Source organism: Lagenorhynchus albirostris, chromosome 2 (genome assembly GCF_949774975.1).
Source record: "Lagenorhynchus albirostris chromosome 2, mLagAlb1.1, whole genome shotgun sequence".
Classification (NCBI taxonomy): domain Eukaryota; kingdom Metazoa; phylum Chordata; class Mammalia; order Artiodactyla; family Delphinidae; genus Lagenorhynchus; species Lagenorhynchus albirostris.
The window spans coordinates 143,107,506-143,133,222 of record NC_083096.1 but is presented as its reverse complement, the minus strand read 5'-3'; the positions used below and the strand labels follow the sequence as shown (position 1 = coordinate 143,133,222).

Genomic DNA, 25,717 nt, shown 5'->3' with positions numbered 1-25,717 from the left:
TTCTATTTTTAAAAGATTGCTATTGTGTGGAGGGTAGACTGTAGGTGTGCAAGTGTGGAGTAGGGAAACTGGCTACAAGCTCTGTGTTAGCTCCTAGGTAAGAGAGAAACAATGGTGCCTTGGACCAAGGTCATGGCAATGGAAATGGACAAATGTGGGCAGACTTGAGATCGACTTTAGAAGTAGAATCATAGGACTTGGTGTTGGATTAGATGTGGACACTAAGAAAAAGAAATACAGGAATTAAGAATGATACCGAGATTTCTGTGAAGAGTAGGGTTAAAATAAATTTGGAGCAGAATCAAGAGTTCCAGTGTGGACATGGTAAGTTTGAGACATGGAGATGTCTAGTAGGTACTTGTGTATACATGTCATTAACAAAGATGTAGCATCTAAAGCCTCAGGACTAGATGAGGCTCCAAGGAAGAAACTATAGCTAGAGCAGAGGGCCCAACTGTTCTTTTAGTCATCTCTTCTGCCTATACTGAATCCTTCTGCTAGGCTTCCAGCCAGGAACTTCAGGTGGGAATCAGAACCATTATTACAGTGAATCCCATGCAATGAGAAGCCCGACTCATCCCTTGGGGGGAGCTAAGAACTAACCAAATGAACTGTTAAACAAGCATTAAAACTCCATGAGACGTGACTTGATTGCTCCAAAGTACACCCTTTGGACAACTAAAGAAATGATGAGAAACTGCCCTGCTGTAAATCACTGTGATATTTTCCTTTGGGGTCCTCTTCAGAGCCAAGCTTTAGGACCCAGGGAAATTTACCAGACTTAGTTTCAGATGACTTAGGGTTGCTTCCATTGGTAGATTGGAAAATGGCCACAATATTTTACAGCTCCTCCTATCAAGAGATGGCATCTAGTCCTCCACCCCTTAAAATTAGGCTTGGCTATATGACTTGTTAGTCAGTTGGACATGAACAAACATGATACAAATAGAGGCTTGAAAAGTGCTTCTGCATTGGAGCTTGCCCTCTCTTGCTGCTGGGAAAACCTCCACCACCATGTGAACAAGTCTGGGTCCCCTTCTGGAAAATGAAAACATGGAGAGAGACCTCAACCACCCTGGTCATCTCAGCTGGGTCCCCAGACACGTGAATGAAGCCGTTCTGGACCATCCAGCCTGGCCAGAGCAAACACCCAGCTGACCTATAGAATCATGAGAAATAACAAATGTTTACTGCTTTCAGTCACTAAGCTTTGGAGTGGTTTATTATATCTCTCAGAGGACAATTAACTCTGAACCAGACATCTACAGATGTGTCACAGGTACAGATATTCTTGATCTCACTCTTACTTTTTTTTTTTTTTTTTTGGCCACGCCACATGGCTTGCAGGATCTTAGTTCCCTGACCAGGGATTAAACCCAGAGTCCTAACCACTGGACCACCAGGGAATTCCCTCTTACTCTTACTCTTTTTGGAGGATTTGTGTTCAATCAGCCATCAAAGGTTTAAACTAAAAGGTGAAAGCTTACTTGAGAAATGTAAAGCGATGGCCAGGGGCAGTGGAGTCTTCCTCAGGCCCCTGACACAGCTCCACATAGGTGATTCAGGTTTCCAGTTACGTGTTCTCATAGAATGATGTAGCTTTCCTTCACTGCATTTTGTAATTCTATTTGGGTGATTATTTTACAATGTCTAGACTCAACTACAAGCTATTGGGCTATAAGCTTGGTGAAGGCAAGGATTGTGTCTAATTTACCACTAATTGTATCCTGGCACATACTAGACACTAATTTGTTGAATGAATAAATTTGAATTTTGCCTACCTCATATAAGGGATCCAGGCCTTCAAAACCATCACTTAAAAGTATTTGTATCCAATGGGCCTGATTCTTGCAGGCACTCCCAGTCACAGGCTGTTGCTTGATTCTCCAGCTGTGGCAGGTAATCAGGTGTAGGTTTGGGATGGGGAATCTGAAATCAATGAGATTCCAGGACATTTGTTGCTGTAATTACTTACACCGAACTATTGGCAAACAAACTCAAATGAACATTCCTCAAGACACTATAGGAAGCTTGATACATAAGCAAGGAGCTTGGAGCAGGTGGTGTAACTGGTAAAGTCAGGTCTGGAGAATGTTCATATCATTCTGTGGACATTATAAGGCTGCAGTCACAAAACAATTGTGAAACCAATGTCCCAAGTGAGGCTGTTTAATTCTGACAATCTTTGGAAATCTGTCACTACCAACACCTCAAATATACAGTCTGAAGAGGAAAATTGAAAGAGCAAGAGTCAGGCCGAGGTGGGTTCAAATGATACTAATGAATGACTTAGGCATGTTAACTTTTTCAAGGCTATGTTTCCTTGCCTGCCAAATTGGGATAATAATATTTCAGAAACAGCACCTCCCTTAGACTATAGGTACCTGCAGGGGAGGACCATTTGTTTTCATATATATTTATCCAGTGTTTAATAGTGCCAGACCTATAGTAGATACAGAATAGGTGAATTTCTTCCTAGAGGTAATCCAAGACCTAGTCCTGGCTCCATCACTAATCCACCCACAGAGTGACCTTAGAAAATTTCCTCCCCCTCCCTGGATCTCAACCTTCCTTTTTGTACAAAGAGGAGCCTGGACAAGATTTTTTCTAAGCTCCCTTCCAGATCTAATATTTAATGAGTCTGTGACCATTTAGTACAATCTACAATCTAGGAGCATTGCTGCTCCTAGAAGTTACAGACTGAGGAGACAGTAGTAAGTCACCAATCACTTTGTATTTACAGATACACATGCATTTAAAACAGATTCTATAAATAGCTACAATATTGTATTGCACTTTTGGCCTACTTTTGCCTTTTTAGAGGTCAAGAGGTTTTTTTTAATCTTCTTTTATTTGGAATGTTAAGCAAGATGAAAACTGGGACAAGTTGCCATAAACATATATTATGCAGCTTGAACCTAATTGCACTATTACCATGATCGAAGAACGTTCACTGCCATCAGCTGGAAGCTGCTGCCTTCCACTCGGCAGAAACGAGGTCACAGAGCAAGGCTGGGGAATTGCCATCTAACAAGCAGATCTGTTTGTTGCCCGGTGGAAGAGTTTGTCACTATTACATTTAACTGTTGATTCCATCTGTTGTGAAGATGCCTGTTCCCTTGAACTGGCACCTGAGTTATTAGGAATTTGACAGTTTTTAAGTAAAAAATTCAATTTTTGCCTGGATACTCAGTAGGAGAGAAAGGGTTATTGGATATATGTACTAACATACCCAGGGGTCATGAGGAGCTTGGTCTGAAATCCTAGTACTTGGGTAGATGGGTGTTACTGACCAGAAAAATAGTAATTATTCCTGACCTGTAGAGGACCTTACAGTGTAAAGAGCACATTCAGAACACTGCCCTGGGAAGGGACCGCATTCTTCCATTGTCAGAGAACTTTATAAACTTATGCCCCATTGCTGATGCAGGGAGGCGCTTGCAGCACTGCTTGAGAGCTAGATAAGAATTGCCTGACAGAGGCAGATACAGGGAAAGCCAGCACTTAGGTCTCAGAAACATGGGCAATTTTTGCTCAGGCCCATGGGACCTGGTTGCCTCAGAGCCTCCTTCCCAGAGCGTTAGACAGCTATCACCTCAGATTAGCCTGAGTAGCTGAAAAATTTATTAACAGATTGGAGACATAAGTCTTTTCTCCAGTAGACTTGGAATCTGATGGCCTTGGGATTGAATTCTACTGTGGCTCTAACACTTGCTAGTTGTGTGATCTTGGCCAAGTCTCTTAACTTCTTTGGATCACTGTACTATAAGAAACGTAGTACAGAATGTGGTGAAAAGCACAGACCTTGGAGCCTACTTTCTGGCTTTGAACCCCAGCTCTACCACTTACTCATTATGTGACCTTAGGCAAGCTAGAGAACCTCTTTGTTCCTTAATTTCCTTGTCTTTAAATGAGATTGATTATAGTGCCTCCCTCACAAGGATGTTGGAAAGATAAATGAGTTAATACATGTTAAGTGCTTGGAGCAAATGGCTAGTATTGAGTAAGCATGACAACAGTATTAGCCTCAGTGATATTGGGGTGATAGTCCTCATCTCTTGGGTTTATTTTGCAGATCAACAGAAATGTTGAAGGTGAAAAAAAAGAGTCTCAGAGTTATTCATGCCAGAAGGGACCCGAAAGATTACCCACGTAACCGCCCTCATTTTTTTTTTTTTTTTTTTTTTGCGGTACGCGGGCCTCTCACTGTTGTGGCCTCTCCCATTGCGGAGCACAGGCTCCAGACGCGCAGGCTCAGCGGCCATGGCTCACGGGCCCAGCCGCTCCATGGGATGTGGGATCCTCCCGGACCAGGGCACGAACCCACATCCCCTGCATTGGCAGGCAGACTCTCAACCACTGCGCCACCAGGGAAGCCCACCTCCCTCATTTTATAAGTGGGAAATCAAGACTCAGTGATGGGGAATAACTGGTCCAGAGTCACACTTGATTTAAGGGCAGAGTCTGAGTCTCCTGATTCCAAGTCCAAAGCGCCATCCTCTGCACTGTGTCAAAGAAGGCAACATCTCCACAGAGCTGACCCTGAAGGGTCCTTTTATGTAGTCATTGGACCTGTTGCTAGTTAATGCACTTTCCTAGGAAAATAAGCTGCATTTAAAATGGAGAGAAAACTTGGGAGAGACGCTCCCTCCTCCCCCACTGACTTCTGAAGTGTCAAGCTGGGGATTCAGGCCAAGGCTGGGAGGAAAGATTTTCAGGAATCGTTGCTAGCTCCACATCATTATTTCAGTTAAAAACCAAACATGTGCCTGTGTCCAAACAAGCTAGAACCATGAACTGATGCAGTCAGTTTGTTGCTGGTGTCAGAGGCGTGTTTTTTGTTTTTTGTTTTCTTTGGGTGTTTAATTAAGTGGCTTCCACCAGAAGGAGTTTCACATCTGCTCTTCGGTAGAAACTAAGCTTTCACCCTCAGGAGAATGAGGTTAGGATTGGGACCTCTGAGTTCACTTTTCCCAATTTTTTCAGGGTCATACCCCCTTAGATTTATTCTGCTTTGAATCACATTTCCCAGTTGGACTACTCAAGAGTGATTGAAACATGGGCTGGAGGAAAGGGCAGGATGGGGAGAAGACCCTAAGAAGAAGGGCAGATGGGATTAGAACTATTTGATTTAGAGAAAGGGCAGATTCCAGGGGTCATGATTTCTGTTCTCAAATCATCTAAGGGTGTCACGGGGCAGAGGGAGCAGAGACTGTGAAGTCTCTGACAGCAGAGCTGGTACAAATGGAGTGGGAAGAGGAAGAAGAATTTCCAGGAGGCAGATTTCAGCTTAAAGCAAGGAAAACTTTCTGATTATGAGAGATGGCCAAAGATGGTGTGGAAACTGAGCTCCCATCCCTGCCTAGAAGGTATGCTTTAGAAGAGATTTGGCTGTGAGGCTTGACAGCCAATTGTCAGAGACATGAAGATTGGAATTGACTAGTGAGACCTGGTAAAATTTGGGATTCCACCAACTATAAATTTTTCAGATTCTGGGAGTCTAAGAACCAATGACCAATGTCATGGAGTTCCACAGTTAAGAACCTACTGGAAAGCAGCAAAATCAGAAATTCGTGACCTGTTTATCTTGCCTGTGTTTCTCTTTTTCTCTCTTTGTCTTTCTTGAGCTCATGCACTTGCTCTTTCATATAGCAGGAACCTTTGACATTTTGCAGGGGATAATCTTTTTCTTTTAAGTGTGTTTCTGACTCAGCCTTTGCTCCTTCAGCATCATTTAGAGAGGCAGAGCTCTCCGGAGATTAGCTCTGGCCTGTCACCACAGCAACTGCCCAGGCCCTGTGGGCATCCGCGGTAACAGGCGAGGGCTTTGAGAAACAAGGCTTGTCTAGTGGTGAGAGGAAGCCCCACAGGGAGCCTGATATGAAACAAGCAGGTTGTGTATGGAGAGGTCTTTTTCAAAAGGATTAGCTATGCAGGTGTGTCTCACTTTACACAGTTGGCCAGGCCCTGAAAAGTGTGCGTGGGTGTGTCAAATTTTGGTCAAGGGAGGAAATCTTATTTTAAAGGCAGGAAAGAGACTCGCTTTTCCAAGTCCCTGTAGTGAATCCCCTTCATAAAGTGGATTCTCCTTTTGTAAAATGAACCTCTGCCCACATTATGACCTAGTTAGTCTAGTGCTGAGTGTCTGTGAGTGGGGCCATCCATAGAGAACCCCAGGGGCATGCTTCCACTTTCACTGCAGGCAAGGAACAGCAGCAAATCAGCTGAAGGAAGACAGAGTATAACGGAGAAGCAAAGTGGGTGCGGTGCCACAATGAAGGGAGATCAGGACACTGGGCCTTGCCTAGCATGAGCAGCTCTGCTGCAGCAGTGGCGGGGTGTCCGAGAGACGGGTGTTCTTGGAGGTGCCCAGCAAGGAGGGGTCTGTGTCCAGCGTATCAGACATCTTGTCGCAAATGGCATCCACCAGACACTCGAAGGCCTGCCTCACGCTGATGTTCTCCTTGGCGCTGGCTTCAAAGAAGTCAAACCCTGAGGATAGAAGAGAGATAGCAGTAAGGATCTTTCCCTTCCTCTTCATGCCCCCTGGCCAGAACTCTCTGCATTAATACAGCCAGTGCTCAGGAGTAAAGCAAGAAGGCCTAATTCCACGGGCAGAGGATTCTGCCTCAAGGAGAGGGTACCGGGCAGGTATTACCTGCACTGGTTTTAGAGTCAGACGGATCCTGGCTCTATCACTGACCAGCTGTGTAACCCTGGGCAAGTCACCTATTTTCTTTAGGAATCAATTCCCTGGTTTATAAATTGGGATAATTTTATCTATCTCATAGAATTATTTCAAGGTTTAAACAAGATGATGCATGTAAAGTGTATAGTCCTGTGCCTGATAACACGGCGCGCGCGCCTGCGTGCGTGCGTGTGTGTGTGTGTGTGTGTGTGTGTGTGTGTGATAATTAGGTGTTTTCTGAGAGTGACTACTTGACTATGTGTACACAGCACTTGAGCTTCCAAAGCATTGATCAGCATCCGTTATCTCATTTGATCCTCATGTCACCCCTAGGGGAAGGAGGGTCCAGGCAGAGCCTCTCCGTTTCACTAATGCTCACGCTGTGGCTCAGAGAAGTAAGCTGACCTGCCCAAGGTCACCAGTATAAGAAGCCCAAGTTTTGTCCTTTTTGACCAGGGCTTTCACTCCACTTTCCCCTGCCTCTACTCACCCCAGCCTGGCCAGTCTAGTCTGGGTTCTGGGAGACACTCCAAGATCCACACTGGATAAGCGGAGCTTCATTTGCTCTGTCTACTCACAGACACACTGGGTTATCTCCCCTCAGAGGGGTTCCTCCTCCCTGAATTTCCAGGAATCGCCCTGGATCTCTCGCTCCTCACACGGACCCAACAAATTGCCCAGGAAAAACTGCACCTGAAGGGTGAGACATTCTTGTCTGTTTTGCACCTTGAGATCCTTAAAGGTACTTTCTGTGACAATGAACAGAACTTGGTTGTCCCAGGAGACACAAGCAAGGCCCTCCTGATTCAGATAAGGCGGCTGCTTTCCAACTGAGGGTCTTGGTCAGGTTGGTGGCAGCCCTTAGAAGCATAAGCCTCCATTCTCCATCATGTCCCTGCGCCGGCCTACTCCTTCCTCTTTTGTCTGTCCACCTTCCTCTTTCCCTTCCTTCTGAGTCCATCTTTATTTCTCCTCAAAAGCTTCCCTCTTCTCTTTTTTCCATGTTAGCTCCTTCTTTTCCCCTTATGTTTCTCATACTCCTTGGGATCCTTAATATTTATTGAGTGCCTACTATATGCCAGATGTTATGCTAGGAGCTTTACAAATATTGTTTTTCTTAATCCTCACAACAGCCTGTGGGGTAAATATAATCATCTCCAATTTACAAAAGAAAAATGAAGGCTCTAAGAGATTACCTAACTCACACAAGGTCATGTGACTGTGTTAGTGGAAACTGGTTTTAGACCTGGGTCTGGCTAGCTCCTACATCCATACACACCCCTGCCTCCCGTTTCGGCCTCCTTTGCTTTTATCTGACTACCACAGTGTCTGAATCTGGGCAAGTCACTTCATCTTTCTGAATCACTTAACCTCTCTGAGTCTCGGCCTCCTTGTTTGTCCGATGGGAATAACAACAGCATCTTCCTGCTGAGAGCAGTCCTGGAGGACTGAGCGAGACAATGGATAAATTGCTGTACGAAGTTGCCTGTTACAATGACAGTTTCTTTCTGCTCGTCTTTCATCTGCTCCTCTCACTTCCCCTTCATCCCTTTCCTCCCTCTTTTGTCATCCTCTCACACAGAGGAGGGGGGTCTCTTTCCTCCTCCCTCCTTCTCCCTATTATCCCATTGTCCACAGAGAGGGCTGAAGCCCCCAGGTACAAACAGGGCTCCTCTTCCCCGGGCCACGCCAGCTTGAAGGCACTCGCAATTCCTGCCAGCCCGCCTCTGGTTGACAGCCTCTCCTGTAGCCCATTTCCCGACCTGAGAAAGCAAGGTGCAGAAGTGCCTGCTAATTGAGGACATGTGATGAAGAAGGAAGTGGCTGCTGGCTCCTTATCCTCAGGCTGTAGAGACTTGGCTTGAGAGACCCTCCAGCATGTTGCTTTTCCTTAACGAATATCATAAACATTGACTCTCTGGCCTTTGACTGGTTTGTTACAAGTGACAGTGTTTGGGGAAGTGGGCAGAGTATGTTGCTTGCCTAGGAAAGGGGCAAACAGGTAAAGAAGTAAGTAGGCTTAAACCATCAGTTTGGATGAAGATGGGGACACAGGTCAAGGCCAGGATCACCAATCCCTCCTGAGGAATTGGCACTGAGGGGAGGACGTGTCCCATTGTGCAGGTGGGCAGTGGGAAGAAGTCCAGAAGTCAGACAGCCTGGATTTGAATATAGTCTCTGTCAGCTACCAGCTGTGTGACCTCAGGCAAATTGCCTAATTTCTCCCAGCCTCTGTATCCTCAACTGTAGAATGGGTGAATATCACCTACCTCATAGGGTGGTAATAAGAATTAAATGCACAAAAGTATGTGAAGTGGTTGGCACATGTAATACATGACCATTCCCTTTCCCTTATGTTCCCAGCCCATCTGAGTCCCAGCTTCCTTGCCCCTCCATCAGTCCCCAGGGCCTTTGGGGAAAGCCTCTTTTTCTTCATCATTCAGGGTCAATCAATAAACCAGGTCTTTACTGAACAGTAACTTTGTGCCAGGTCTTGCATTGAGTGCCAGGGACAAGGGGAGACCAAATCTAATTGTGGAGAAAAGACACACTTATCAGAGTGTCAGTCCCTCACACGTTCATAGTCCTTAACGATTCCCAAATACAATTTTAAAACAACTTTTTGGGGGTATCAAGGCAAGGGTTATCACTTATAATTTACAGATAGGGAAACTGAGGCTCAGGGATGGGGCATAAGCCAGGGCTCTATCCCTTATGCCCCCTTGTCTCACTCTCAGTTGGGACAGTGACAGAATACACTATAACCCAGGTAGAGCAAACGAGAGGCTGTGCAGGAATGCGGCAGAGGGAGAGAGTGGCAGGGGAGGAGAGGGGGAATAGGCTTCCAAAAGTTAGTGGCGATGGGTGTCTTTAAGGCCAGAACAGAGCAAAACTCTTCACCTGACTAACTTATTCTTTAGGACTCAGCTTAGGTATGGCTTTGCCTCCTCCTCTGTGCTTCCCTCTGCCACAGCACGTGTTACCATGCATGGTGGAAGTCCAAGGAGCTCCCCAAGCAGGGACCACGTCATTCATCTGAGCTCCAGTACCAGCCAGAAGAGTAGGGGCTTGGTGAATGTTAACTGAATGAACAGACAGATGGATGCAGGAGACGGGAATGAGCGTGGAGGATGTGGTTGAGGGGCTGTGGACAGTGGGGTTCATGAGAACTCATCTCAATAAGCATGGCAAACCCTGTGCTGGGCACTGGGAACACTGAAGTGAATCAGATGAGGTTCCTAACCTTGAGAAGCGGAGATAGACACACTGACAGTGTGATAAATGCTGGAAGGGTGGGGAGTGGGGGAACTGTCATGGCACAGAGGAGGCACTTATCTGAGCCTGGGGCCCAGGGAAGTCTTCTTGGAGAAGCTGATTCTTAAGCAGATATCAGCTAGATAAAGACATGTGTGAGCACATGCATGTATAGGACACCAGGCAGGGGAAACCGCATAAACACATATAATGGGACAAAAAACAGTCTTGGTGTATCCCAGTATGACCATAGCAGTTTGTTATCATTAGAGCAGCAAGCTCAAAGTGGTGACGGAAGAGGGAGTAAGTAACCAAACACGGAGAGCGCATATGTCAGGCCAAGGAGATGTCATCACTGCCGTCTCAAAGATACCCAAGGTATGAGAACTCTGATTCAAGTAACTGGTGCGTGACCCTGGCCAGCTCGTGGGTCTCTTTTGCTAGCAGAACAATCCCAAATGCACCTCCACCCAACGACTGTCAGACTCCTGGAAGGCTCTTCATTAGTAGGCCCAGGCGGTAACCTTTCCTCAGGTTCATTAGTCAGGAGTCTCAGGAGCTGAGAATCTAGAGAGCTCAGGAAGATGAGGACCACTTAATCAGACTATCCCCCAGTCCTTTCCTCCCTCTAATTGGCTTCAGAACAATGGAATTTCTGCTGCCTTTAATTGGGCCCAATTCTTAATTGAATCTGAGATGATTCCCACCCCCAAAATGCTCCTGTTTACCTATCCTGTCCCAAGGCAGCTGTCACAGCCCCACAGATTCCACTGACTCTGTCCACACTGCCTGCTTCTGAATTTGACTTTAGAACTCTTTTCAGAAACTCACAACTAGCTAAACTTGCTTCTCCTCACCCTGAAACTGCCCCAGCACATTTCTCCTCTACTTTTATGTTCAAATCCCTTCTCTAGCCTGCTCTGATACCTCATCATCTCCATCTTGTATCAGTCTTCAACTCAAGCCCCTCTGGTCACTGATGATTTTGGCAAGGGATTCACTGTCTTCCTTTCCACCCAGGCTTGTACTCATTCTCAGGAACTTTGGGTTTCAGGTGGACAATCTATCCAACACCCTGGCTCTTAATTTCTTAACCATCTCATTTCCAGCAACATTCTCTTCCGTTTTGTTTCTGCTATGCCCCTGTCCTTATAACTTGAGCTATTTTGACTTAGATTTGTGTCACTGGAACTCAAAGAGGTTTAATTCATCCAATATCCAGCCTCATTAGGTTGACACCCAAGATTCTGCATGGCTCAGCCTCTGTCCACTTCCCGAGCCTCATCCTCCTGGCTCACACCATGCTCCAGAAACATCGACACTTTCTTATTTGGTTTCTTTACTCATGCTACTTACTACTCTTTAGTTCCTACACCTAATCCTCTTCATTACTCACCTGTGGAATCCCTGATTCCACAGAGCCTTCCCTTTCTCTCCCCACCCCATCTCCACCACTCAGAACATACAATGCACCGCTCCCCTAGACTCCCATGGTACCTGACATGATTGTTTCAGTCAGAGTCCATCAGGAAAATGGGCACTATTCTTAAAATTTTAACTAGAGGGAACTGGTTATATGGGTGGTAGAAGAACTAAGAGGCCAAACAGAATACTGAAGAAACCCAGAGATTATTAACAGAAAAGAAAACTATTAATGGGGCCAAAGGAAGTTAAAACTGTGGGAGCAGGAGTCAGAGAAGAGGAGCAGCCTCTACTGGGGGAGCCTGCCAAGGGGTGGGGGAGACACACATGCAGGTTTTTCTCTTTTCCCCAACTCCCATCACTTGCCAGTGTCTCTCCTTGGCTAAACCCAGCCAGAAGCCACTGTCACAGGAGGCTGGGAAACACAGCCTGCAAAGGTCAACTCCCCAGGGGGCGGTTTCAAGAGAGAGCCAGAGCTGGAGAAGGGTGAAGAATGCTAGTAAACAGGACGTTGAGATTATCTCTCTACTATTTTGCTTCCCTGGTCAATGAGCAACTTGAGAGCAGGGAACTTATTCACCTCTGTGGCACCAGGGTCCATCATGTGTTCAGTGATTGTGGCAGATTGTTCACCACCCTCCCTGTGGAAGATTTTATATTCCCATCCACTGCCAAGTGGCTTGCAGTGCCTCCTTGTGGGAGGAACATATCTCCCTTGTCAATCAACATCAGATTTCATCATGTAACTTGCTTTGGCCAATGCATGCGGGCATACCAAGTCCCAACAGAAGCCTTGAGAGTCTTTGTGTGGCTTAGGCATCTCAGATTGGATCTCAGAGTTGCATGACATGGACAGAGTTGCAGCTGACTTGCTGCTGGCATGTAATGTGAGTGAGAAATAAACCTTTATTATCCAAGCTCCTGACTTGGGTTATGTGTTACCACAACATAATCTAAAGAATTCTCACCAACACTGGGACTGAGGGTGAAATTTCAAGAGAAACTACTGCAAGCTTTTGGGAAAACACCACTGGGTGGTGATACAATGGAAGCGTTAAGATTTTGAGCCTAAAGGCCGAGTTAGAGTACTGGACCTGCCACCTATGACCTGTGTGGCTTAGAAAAGTTACATAATCTTCAAGTGAAAAAAGAAAGACACGGAAGTGTGGCACAGCTCATTGCATGCAAGAAAACATAAGTGGTCTGAACTCAGCTTCTTCAGTGTAATGGAGCTGAAGACAATGCCGCCTCCCAGACTAGGAGTGAGAGTGAGGGTCACAAGAGAATTGTTGTGAAAACACATTGTGAATCATAAGTCACTACACCAAGGTTAGTTATTCTCAATAGGTCAGCTAGGTCTTTGTTTCTCTGCACCAGGCTGAGTGATGCAAGGTTTCAATTCACCCCAATCCAAAAAACATTTATCAAGCACCTAAAATAAGCAAAGCCCTGTACAAGGGTCTGTGGGGACTGAGTGATGAGTGGGGAATTGTGTGAATTGAAATCATGGAGTCAGAGGGATAGAGCTGAACAGACCTTCCCACTCAACTAATCCAAATCCCCTGTTTTTCAAAAGGGCAAAATTGAGACCCAGAAACAGGAAACAAGATGCTCAAGGTTACACAGTAAACTAGTGGCAGAAGCAGAATAAAACCCTCAGTCTCCAAACTCCTAGGCTGATACTTTTCCCTCCACACTTCACTGAAGTGAGTGTTTATGTGTATGTTTCAAAACCACATTTTGAACAGGTTTCTCCTGCCCTTGTAGGCAGAAGCACATTTCTCTTTTACTAGCATCCCTGGGCTCTAGTCTAGACCCATTCCCAGTCAGATCGAGGAAGAGACAAGGAGCCCCTTTTCGAGCCACACAAAGAGGTAGAGGCCCTAACGTGTCATGCTTCCTGGAATAGGAGTCCCTGAAACTTCTCTGCCCTCCCAAAGATCCACTTGCCTCAGCGTCTCTACAGCCTCATCCACGTCCCAGGAACTTTAAGGATATAGAAGACCTGCTGCTACTCAAAGCTTTAATAAATGTTAGTTGCTGGCCATATCAGTAGTTCTGGCTGAGAGAGTTGAGAAACACTAAAAGAAAGGGAGTCCTGAAGAGGAGTCCCATAAAGCAGAGGATGGCCCTACTGCACTGGCAAGCAGATCACTGAGACTTACTTAATAGTTGGTGTAGCAGAGGGTGAGGATGAGGAAGGCTGAGTATCCTCTCTCACTGCTCGCAGATATGATCACATCCTTGTGAAATTCTTGACATGGTCTGCAAGATCCTGCATGATCTGGCCCCTGCCCACCCCTCCACCCTCATCTCCCACTACTCTCCCCTTGACTAGTTAGTCCCTGCAACATGGTCTTTCAAATCTCTGAGCGTTTTCAGCTCTAAACTACGTTAGGGCTGGTCTTGATGTAGAACACTCCCCTCCCCGACCCACCCTCAATCTTTGCCTAATTTTTTTCTGATCCTTTAGTTCTCAGCTTAAGAGTTACTTTCTCAGAAGATCTTGACTCTCCAGTCTAAAATTAGGTTTCTCTCTTTTTTACTTTCTTAATAGCACTTGCAGGGGCCTTATGTTACTCTTATCTGTCCACCATTCCTTCCTTTATGGAACTTCTACTTTAAACAACTGTGGTGGGACTATAGGTTACAATACTTGCCTCCCCCAGCCACTGGGACAGGCATGTGACTCACAGGTAGCCAAACACAGTCTTCCCTGAGATTGACATAAGGTAGTTGGGAGCAAGAATCCTCTTTTTGCAGAAGTTGGAAGATATGAATCTGGAGCTGCCATCATCCATCTTACTCCCCATTCAGAGTCTGACTATAGAAAGAGGCTGAAGGCATACACAAAGCTAAGAAATAGTGCAATTAAGTTGCACTCATAAGCTAATAAATTCTATTTTTTAAAATTAAAGCTTGTTTAATTTGGGATTTTATCACTTGCCATAATGAGAGTCCTAAGTCAAATAGAACTTACCACAATTTTTAACAGGTTTATTGAGATATAATTCACATACCATACAATCCACCCATTTACACAATTTTTAATTATATATTTATTTGTATAATTATTTGTTTAGTGTCTCTCTCCCCCATTAGTTCCGTGACAGTAAGAATCACAGCTAAGTGCCAAGATAAAACCTGGCTCAGAGTATGTGCTCAATAAATATTTTTCAATAAACAAATATACGAGTGAATGAGTATCTATCCTGTGCTGGGTGGCTGGGATAATGAAAAAAAAATTTTAGACGTAACCCCTGCTACTGCTGAGGTCTACCAAGAGAGACAGACATGTAAATAGGCAAGTTCTGGTAAGCAGTAGAGGAAAGCTCAGGAAGTTGTGTAGGACTGAGATGGGTTACCTTGACCTACCCAAATCTAACCAATTCATTAAGGCCCTCTTTAAGTACCTTCCTAAACCCTGTAGTAAGAATTAATCTCACTTCCATCTGTTTTCCTACATAAATTAGATAGATCTTTATTGGCTCTACCACTTCCTGATTGTGTAATCTTGAGCAAGAACCTAATTTTTCAGAGTATTGAACATGACCTACCTTGAAGACTTATAGTGAGAATTAAATGAGATAATTAACGCAAAGCATTTCATATAATGCCAGCCGTTATTACGATATTTGCTGTATAGTGAGGTTAAATGGTTAGAAGCACAGGCTCTGGAGCCAGACTACTGCTTAAATTCAAATTCTGACTCTACTTGTTACTAGCTGTATGACCTTAAGCAAGTTACTCAACTTCTCTGTGCCTCAGTTTTCTCATCTGTTAAAAGAACAACTTGGATATAAGAAAAGTACCTATCTCAGAGGGTTCTAGGGGGATTAAGTTAAATGAGTAATACTTTAAACACTTAGAATAGGGCCCGGCACATGGTAAACACCTAATAAATGTTTAACTAACACACCTTTTTAAAATGCTAGTCATAAGGGTCTGGCATGCTGGCTATATTTTTTCCGAATATAAAATTAACTCACCTTTTAAAAACTTAGTCTTGTTTAACATTAAGGGCTTGACATGCTGATTATATATTTTTTCTAATACACACCAAAATATATACATAAAATCATCTTGCACACCTCCAGTGACATGAGTCTCCTGCCTGGAGAAGCACTACTCTAGACTCACACAATCCAATGATTTATGATTCCCTAAACACAGAGTGCTGTTCCTTGCCTTTGCCAGTGTTATTCCCCCGCCTGGAACGTCTTTGCCTTTCTTTCTCACTTGGCTGCTCCTACTTGTCTTCAAGACTCAGAGTGGGCATCATGTTCTCTGACCCCAACTGAATAGGTGCCTCCTCTGTGCTCCCACAACCTGGCACATCCCTCTATCACAACATTGATCACCAGGTGGATCCCTATTTCTGTCTCAGACCAGGGAACATAGCCTATTTCACAGCACAGTACTTGGCATGGAGTAGGAGCTCAGGAAGTCGTAATTAGAACAAAGTAAAATGACGTAGCCAAATACTTGACTCCATAAAATTTTAATCCAAACATAGTCTTGCAGTGTTTACTCACTGCCAGGCCATTTGCCAGGCATGGTGGGTATAAAGATAAACAAGACTCACTTCCTGTCGTCATGGAGCTTTCTGGAGACAAATATGGAAACAAGTGCACCCAAGTGTGATGGGTACTGTGCCTGTTGCATGTACGGGGTACAGTAAGTGGGGGCACAAAGAAAAGAGCTGGGGGAATACGGAAGAGGCTTCAGAGCAGTGAAGATGTTCTGAAAGCTGAGTGGGCTTTCAACAGCTGGATAAAAGTAGGGGATGGGGAGTAGAAAAGAGCGTTTCAAACAGATGGTATATCGTTGATCCAGGGACAGCGTTGGGAGTCTCGGCGACAGCAGGCTGAAGACATAAAGAGATAGCCTGAGGTCACCCATGTGAGGGCTTCGCCACATGCTCACTGTTCTGTGAACTATGGGAATGGGTAGAGGCACATTCTGGACCCTGAGAACCTCTGTGATGGGGTAAGAACCATCAAGAGCCAAATGGCCCAGCCTCTGTATTTATTAAGCACCTACAGTGTGTTAATTTCTATTCCAGGACACACTGGAGGACAGGAAAGGGAAGAAAGAAGTATAGGACACTCTCCTATACATCTACTTATAATACACATAACACAAATATATACAAGACACAACTCACACTTGTATATTATACAATTTTCCCACCTACCAGCCCAAATATCTGTACTTCAGAAACTGGCAGAGAATATAACTTTAAACTCCTTATTCCTCAATACTTACAGCACCTAGGTTGTAAGAAATACTTAGGGAGACTGGCTAAAAGCTAAGCAGTACTTCATTCTTCTAGAAGACTTCCCTAAGGTGATCCCACATTGAACCCCAATACAGAAAAGAAAAGAAAAAAAGGAAGAAAAGAAAGGCTGCTCTTTTAAGCAAGTGTAGGTAGGTGTCCTGCTGTGCAGTCACTGAGACACAACTGAGGCACCTGGGTCTCAGTGGAGCACAAGGATCAAGGTGCTTTAACCCTGGAAAAAGCTGCATGCTTAAACCACGTTGTCTCATCCCTCATACAATTACTTTTGCCGTGAATTGTATTTTGGTGACAAAGCATCAGTTTACACTGAGAGAAATTGTAAGACACAGCCTACGATGTTCAGTGTTGTAGTTGCTGTAAGGCATGTTAGATATTAAGGATGTTATCGCATTCAGCATATAGAGTCTGCTCTACAGTTGCCAGTGGAGAGCAGTGTTTCTCTGGAATAATGGGTTTGTTTTCATCTTAAGGACCATCTCTGAACCATGTAACTGATTATGTTTCCCTCTTTGCAATGGTTGCTGGGAAGCTCAAAGCAAATATTTTGGCCCAACTCTTGCACATGCCCAAAAACTTATAAAATATACACTTATCTCACCTCTGGCCTCCTCTTATGTTCTCCTACACTTGCTTTCACTTTGCTTCAATTGTCTCACTTATTTTTTTATTGATGTATTGATACTATGATGATTTTTATAGGATACCTCAAATCCTTTGTGGAAGGAGCTGGTTAAAAAAATGATTTCATAAATTTACATTTTATTTATACATTCAAGGACCTCCCTGGTGGCACAGTGGTTAAGAATCCGCCTGCCAATGCAGGGGACATGGGTTCGATCCCTGGTCTGGGAAGATCTCACATGCTGCGGAGCAACTAAGCCCGTGCGCCACAACTATTGAGCCTGCACTCTAGAGCCTGCGAGCCACAACTACTGAGTCTGCGCACCACAACTACTGAAGCGCATGCACCTAGAGCCCATGCTCCACAACAAGAGAATCCACCGCAAGAAGAAGCCTGAGCACCGCAACGAAGAGTAGCCCCTGCTCACCGCAACTAGAGAAAGCCCGTGTGCAGCAACGAAGACCCAACGCAGCCAAAAATAAATAAATCTATAAAAAATTACTTATACATTCAATGTAACAAAATATACATGTATCATAAATAATGAATACCTAGAATTCACTAGCACAAAGCCCATATGTACATCACACAAATATGAAACAATACACACAGAGCACATATGCACATAATTCACAATCACAGCACATCCTTAACGTCACAAATACAAACACACACTTGTCCTCTCCATTTGCCCCACTCCCGTGCATACACACGTGCGTGCACATACCCAGCTGCTCTGCGAGGAGCCGGCCCTTCTCGGTGGGAACAACCCTCTCTTCCTCCATGTCACACTTGTTCCCCACCAGGATGACCTGTGCATTGTCCCAGGAGTAGGTCTTGATCTGAGTAGCCCTAAAGAGAGACAGAGAGATGACGGTGTTAACGACATCCTCCTAGGCTAAAAGGACTCTGCAAAGCTCACAGAAGCCCCTTCAGTGGGGTTCGCAACACACGAGATACTGTCAGCTAATTCATCCTAGGACAGTCAGACCTCTGCTCCTGCTGGCTGTCACAGATGCTGACCCTTAAGCCCTGGTTGCAAACTTCACTCAGCTATTTGGAGTCCACCTCTAATGCCCTCTCCTCACAGGCAGAGAGCTCTTTCTAAAACATCTATCAGATGATTCGTCCTTTCTTAAAAGCCTTCTCTGGTCCCTGGACTAGCTAAGCGATGAAGTCTAGATCCCTCAGTTAGGCGTTCAAGATCATTTACATCCTGTCTCTCCAGCCTCATCACCCTTCCTCTCACTTCACAAACCTCACCCATTCCCCAAAGGCTCTTCCATGGCATGTGCCTTTGCCTTTACTGGAAATCCCTTCCCCACACTAAGTCATCCTCCAAGGCTCGGGGCTGATCCCACAGTTGCCTGGGGGAGGCTTCTCAAGCTTCCCCTGGCCCAACAAGCCTCTCCCTCCTCCTCTTCACTGAGGCCTTAGATCATTATTATTTGTAGAAACCAAAATGTCAGCAGTGGTTTCCCTCACGTAGGATGATTATGAAATTTTATTCATTTATTTATTTTTGGCTGTGTTGGGTCTTCGTTGCTGCGTGCGGACTTTCTCTAGTTGTGGCGAGCGGGGGCTACTCTTCACTGCTGTGCACGGGCTTCTCATTGTGGTGGCTTCTCTTGTTGTGGAGCATGGGCTCTAGGTGCACGGGCTTCAGTAGTTGTGGCACTCAGGCTCAGTAGTTGTGGCTTGCAGGCTCTAGAGCGCAGGCTCAGTAGTTATGGTGCACGGGCTTAGTTGCTCCGAGGCATGTGGGATCTTCCCAGACTAGGGATCGAACCCGTGTCCCCTGCATTGCCAGGCAGATTCTCAACCACTGTACCACCAGGGAAGTCCCAAAACTTTAAAAAAATACTTTACCTTTCAAAATTTTGAAAGTGAGCATGTATTACTTTTATAATGAGAAACAAACTTTTAAACAGAGGAAATAAAATCAGACCATTTTATTCAGGAGACATCTTTTTGTGTAGTTGGCCTAACTCTGTCCCCAAATACCTCATCAGGTAGAAACAATTACCTTCCCTTTTGTTCCCCTACTCTTTTTTGTGGCGCCTGTCACATTCGGCTGAATTTATCTGTCTCTCCTTGAGAGCAGGGACAGGCTTATTCATCTTTGGGGTACCAGCCCCCAGCATAGAGCACAGAGAAAAAAAGTCATTGATTGTCTGATGAAGGAAGAAGCCAGCAAACGATTGATCCTGAAGCAGATCTAAATAAAATCTGACCCTATCCTGACACTGACAATCTAACTTAACCCTAACTGCAACCTGGACCGATAGCCAACCCTGCTCCTAAAGCTCATCTCACCACCAATCTTCTCTTTAAGGGTGAAAAGCCACTTCCTCAAAGGCTAGAATTTACTCAACCACCATTTGTGGTGAACCGACAGAGAGCCAGGTTCTGTGCTGGGTACTGGGGCTTAGATGGCAGGTGGGTGCTAGGCTGGGACCAAGTTTCCCAGAGGCAAAACTAAAGGCCAGAGCTTGGGAAAGATAGACATTCAGTCTTCAGCTTCAAGACAGGTACATGGAGCCAACTCCCCAAGTCTCCCATGCCACTCTTCTGTCATCTTCCTCCCTCCTCCCACCACCATCCAGGCTCAGCTCTCAGATTAGCAACTTAGGTTATTCTTGGAGGAATCTTCACCAGGTGTTAAAGTCACTGTGTGCCTGAGGCAGAATGAACAGCGACTGATGGAGAGAGGGAAGGAGGTCAAGGCCGACAGGGAATGGGCAGTGTGGAGATACTTAAAGAAAGAGCTAATCACTTCGTGGTGGGAGGTGGGGGGGAAAGATGGAGACATGGGAGAAGGGAGGAGAAGAGAAAAATCATGACTGGAGGAGGGAAGAGAGGGAACAAGAAAGGAAAAAAGCAGGAGAAAAAAGAGGCATAAAGAGAGAGGAAGGGAAAAAAGAGGGAGGAAAGGGGAAAAAAGAGGGAGGAAAGGAGAAAAAAGGAAGGTGGAGAGAAGGACCTGTTAAAAGGAAAGGGGGAGAAAGGAGGAAGAAGGGGATGACCAACAGACTAAGAAGGACAACACATGGGTGACAGGCATGTGGGTGGCACCCTAGACTGATGCTGAGAACTCAGGGGGTGGTGGGGAGAACGTGGCAAGCAGCCTGCAAGGCCACTCCCAGCTCAAGGCTCCAAGGCACCAACAGTGCTGCACATAGTCATGACAACTGTTCCTTGGGAGACAGGAAGTCTTCAAAGGGTAGCTGTTGGGCAAAGAAGAGCGGGAGACAAGCTTGGCACTGGCCAGCTCCGCTGCTGTGTGCCCAGCCTACTCAGCCTCTCTGATTGTGAAGAAGAGCCAGGCACACACGCTCCATCTTCCCCATCCTTTCCACTGATTAGGGGCACCGGGTCCTGGCCCTCTGTCTCACGTGCCCTTCCTCTCATGCTCCCTTCTCCCTGTGAGTAATGCTCCAGGAAGAAAGATGTAAGTTGCTCAGAGGTTATACCTCTGGGGAACTGTGCTGATTTCTATCGTATCAAGATATTGAATCTTTATGAACTTGGACCCCCGGCCCAGGGATAAACTTTATAGGGAAGCAATATGTGGATTCACTTAGCACTATGTCCAGAATGATCTCTCTAAAACACTAATTTGAACCTGTTGTTTCCCTGTTCAAATGTCCTCACCTACCAGATAAAATCCAAATCCCTCACCCCAGCACACAAAATCCTTCATGACCTCTGCTCTTCTTACCCTCTCACTTACCTTCTTATCTTTGCACATCTGTACTATTTTTCTGGAACATTCTTACCCATTTGTCCCTCTGGCTAACTCCTGTTCATCTTTCAAAACGCAGCATATGTGTCAGCAATTCCAGGACAACTTCCCTGACTTCCCAGGCTGGGTCAGAGCCCTCCGCTGGGTTCCCACAGCCCTGGTGCCACTCTCATCACTGCACCTGTCACATGATATTTTCATTGCCTGCTCACTGATCTGTCCTCTCCTCTCATCTGTGAACTTTTTGAGGACAGGAGCCATGTCTGATTCATTCGAGTTTCCCTAGCACATAGCACAGAGCCTAGTACATACTAGGTTTTCATGAACAGTTTGATGAGTGGGTGAAGGAACGAATCTCATACCAGTCTTGGACAGCATTGAAGGATTCCTCATTGGTGACGTCATACATCAGGATGAAGCCCATGGCTCCACGGTAATAGGCTGTGGTGATGGTCCGGTACCGCTCCTGTCCAGCCGTGTCCTGGGTGGGAAAGGGAAAGTGTCAGCCTCCTAGAAAGTCTGCTTTGTTTCTAAAGAGTCCCCAGGACAATTAAAATCATCCAAAGTATATTTAAGGAGCACCTATTATGTATCTTTTATTGTACTTGGTGACTAGAACAAAATGGTTTCTGAAACCTCATAGAAATTAATAAGAAGATAATTAAAATCCCAATAGAAAAATGAGCAGGAGTAAAGAACAATTCACAGAAGAAATGTAAATGGATAATTATTATATTAATAGGTTTTAACCTTATTTTTAATTATAATTCCCATTATAGTTGAGGATGTAGTGAGATGTATAACCTCATACCTTGCTTGTGGGAATGACACTTGGTTCAATCTTTCTGGTAATCAATTTGGAAGTCCCAAGAGCATTAAAAATAGTTGTACCCTTTGAACTAGAAATTTTTCCTTCTAAAAACTTTTTCTACAAAAATAGAATATCAGACAAATATTTATGCACAAAAATGCTTCTTACAACTTTATTTAGACATTGAAAAACTGACATCAACCTATATATTCAACAATAGGAGAATGGTTAAAATACAAGATTTTTAATGTGTTTATTTATACAAGAATATTTATTATAATGGAACAATTCTCATATGTGCGATATAATGTCAGTTTCATAACTACATATGCAGAGAAGGAAACTGGAAAGAAACACATCAAAAGGTTAATAGTGATTATCTCTGTATGAAAGATAAGAATTACCAGGATTTTCATTTTCTTCAGCTATTTTTATTTCCTCTATGCTAAGCATGTATTACTTATATAAGGAGAAACAAATAAACATTTTTACTAAAAAAAGACGAAGACAATTCTTTATCTCAAGCAGCTCACAGTCTAGTTGGAAAGACAAACATGTAAGCAAGATAAGCCAAGCCCCACAACAAAGTGTTACTGGAGTACACTGGGATGCTTCACAATGTCCACACGGTCCTTATGTGAGGGACCAGCCGGTCTTCTCTGAATCATTAGTTTTAGATGTGTGATACTTGAGCACGTATAAAACATTTCCTCATATATTATCTTATTTAAATTTTATAATAATCTCTATGAGGTAGGGATCAGTATTTACACTTTGTAGTTGAGAATGCAAAAATGCAGAGAGGGTAAGTGATTTTTCCAAGGCCACAATGCTGGTGACAAAAGCTATGCCTTAAATCTAGGACTTCTGATTCCAAGTCCAATGCACATACCATTATACCTCAATCAATGAAAGATTTATCCACAGGCATTTACTGAACACTATCCATAATGATAATAAAAACAAATAGGGACTTCCCTGGTGATCCAGTGGGTAAGGTTCCATGCTCTCAATGCAGAGGGCCTGGGTTCGATCCCTGGTCGGGGAACTAGATCCCACATGCATGCTGCAACTAAGAAGTCCACATGCTGCAACTAAGAGTCACACGCTGCAACTAAGAAGTCTGCACACCGCAACTAAGATATCTGCACGCCACAACTAAGAAGCCTGCATGCTGGACTTCTCCGGTGGCACAGTAGTTAAGAATCCGCCTGCCAATGCAGGGGACACGGGTTTGAGCCCTGGTCCAGGAAGATCCCACATGCCGCGAAGCAATGAAGCCCGTGCACCACAACTACTGAGCCTGTGCTCTAGAGCCTGCGAGCCACAGCTACTGAGCCCGTATGCCACAACTACTGAAGCCTGTGCACTTAGAACCTGTGCTCTGCAACAAGAGAAACCACCTCAATGAGAAGCCCATGCACCACAAAGAAGTGTAGCCCCAGCTCACTGCAACTAGAGAAAGCCCATGCGCAGCAACGAAGACCCAAAGCAGCCCAAAATAAGTTAATTAATTAAAAAATTAAAAATAAAAAATAAGAAGCCTGCATGCCACAACTAAGACCTAGCACAGCCTAAATAAATGGTTAAAAAAATAAAAACAAATAATGAGAACAATAAGAATTATAGCCTGCCATTAATTGTACATATGTTGCACCTGTTATCCACAAACTTCAGAAAAACCCTGTAGGGTACATATCATTACTCCCATTTTACAAATGAGAAAACTGAAGTTCAGAGAGATTGCCCATCAAATGTAAGATTTGGGATTCAAAACAAGTATGTCTGACTCCTACACCCATTACAGTATATTGCCTTGGCTATGAACCATACTTTGTGTGACACAGAAATGGAACAAGGACCATCCTTGCCCTAAGGAAGCCTCAGTAAAAGTAAAGAGGTGGCTAAGACATACCACTGAACTCATAATAGCAATATGTGGCAGTGTGTCATCAGTACCGGCTATGTGGCATAAAGAAAATGTGTTACACAAGTCAGATAAGGTAGAAACATGGTGGTTTTAGGTAGTTATGGAAGATGTCAAAGCAGAGATAGTGTACCAGTTAGGGTAGACTGGGTTATTCAATAATACGCAATCTCAAAATCTCAACAGCTTCAAAAACAAGGTTTTATTTTTCACTATTTTTACATATCCATCAAGGGTTGGCTGGGTACTCTGCTTTTTGTCTTCCTCATTCCAGGATAAAGAGTGACAGGGTGGGGCTTCCCAGGTGGCGCAGTGGTTGAGAGTCCGCCTGCCAATGCAGGGGACACAGGTTCATGCCCCAGTCTGGGAAGATCCCACATGCTGCGGAGCAGCTGGGCCCGTGAGCCATGGCCGCTGAGTCTGCGCGTCCGGAGCCTGTGCTCCAAAACGGGAGAGGCCACAACAGTGAGAGGCCCGCGTACCGAAAAAAAAAAAAGTGACAGGGTGGCTACGAGAGGGAAAGAAAGTGTATGAGTCATGTGTTGGCTCTTCCACTTTTCCCATTCACTGGCCAAAGCGAGTCACATGCCCATACCCAAGAAAGCACAATCCTATAATACGCCCAGGAGGAGAATGGGAAATGTGGTAGATGGCATAGCCACTCCCATGTACCAAGCCCAGGAGCATTATCTACAGATGTGCTTACTTGGTAACAGAAGGAGACAACAGGGATTCTCTGAAAAAAGAATTTTCCAAGCAGAAAAGTGAAGGAAAGGTATTTTGGCAGAAGGAAGATGTTTTTCCAGTGACTACTCCAGAAGAACTTAAGGAACGGTGGGAAATGAGTAGATGAAGCTAGAAAGAGCTTTGAATGCCATGCTATGGAGTTTGAACTTGATCTTTTTAGGGTCAAAGATTTTGAGACAGGAGATTAACATGGTTGGATCTGAACTTTAGAAAGATCACTCTGACTCTGATGTGGAGAATGAACTGGAGGAAGTAGAGATGGGAGGCAGGAAAGCTGGTTGGTTAGATCTTTGCAGTGGTTCAGGTGCGACCTAAGACGGATTTGAACTAGAGTGGTAGCAATGAGGATGGAGTAGAAATAGACTCAAGAGGTATTTAAGAGGTGAATTACAGGGCATGATGACAGATGGGTTTTGTTTCTGGCAGGGCTCAGTTTCTTCATGTCCTGAGCAATTCAGCTCTGACCCAGACTTGCACATTACTCAGCAAAACAAAATCTGCATTTAACACACCCACCATCCTTGGAGAGCATAGGAATCACCATCTTCTGTTTGCTGAGCAGGTTTTTGGGTGTCTTACTCTTTACCTCAAGCAGCCTAAACAGAGTATTCCTTCTGACCACATACAGTACTTCTCCCTAAGAGTTCTGGCAAACAGAATTTTATCCAGCTCATGAATGGGTGAGTGGATGAATGAATTAAAGAATGAATGAAGAGATAGACGATTGAGTGAGTGAGTGAGAGTGAGTGAGTAAACATCTAACACAGGAATCTTAGGCACTAATATTAGAGAAATATTCACTGTCTGCCATATCTCACAAAAGCTGTGTGTGTGTGTGTGTACCTATGAAACACTGCAGCAGAATTTGATCCTCCCCTCCCACACTCTTACCTCTGCTTCCTGAGCTCCTCAGAGCCAACACAACAGATGAGACTCCTCCCTCCAATCTACAGGCTCAGACCTTAAATCTTGTCTTGTAGGGTTTAGAATTAAGCCACCTGTCCAGACTGGTGATCTAAAGGCCCAAGCAGGATTTCTGAGCAACTGCACTGCCAGCAGTTCTCATCTCTTCTCATTCCACCCACATTATACCATTTCTCTATGAGAGTTTCCAGTCTCTTATCTCTGCCTGGAGCCTGGCCCTGTGCCCCAGCTCTTTGACAAAGAATCCTGCCACCCAATTGATGCCCAATTAATT

General features: G+C 44.8%; 1 protein-coding gene across 3 annotated transcripts in view; it reads right to left on the bottom strand.

Moving 5' to 3' along the window:
* Nucleotides 1-3,601: 3,601 nt before the first annotated feature.
* The window catches only part of TXNDC12 (thioredoxin domain containing 12), a 104,101-nt gene continuing 81,985 nt past the window's right edge, over nucleotides 3,602-25,717 (bottom strand). For all 3 annotated transcript variants that reach the window (XM_060140081.1, XM_060140082.1, XM_060140083.1), the window contains 3 exons: nucleotides 21,397-21,515; nucleotides 18,017-18,141; nucleotides 3,602-6,492 (listed from right to left, as the gene is read on the bottom strand). In XM_060140081.1, the coding sequence (XP_059996064.1) occupies nucleotides 6,305-6,492; nucleotides 18,017-18,141; nucleotides 21,397-21,515 (432 nt within the window). In that variant the 3' untranslated portion in view covers nucleotides 3,602-6,304. The remainder of the gene's footprint in view (nucleotides 6,493-18,016; nucleotides 18,142-21,396; nucleotides 21,516-25,717) is intronic.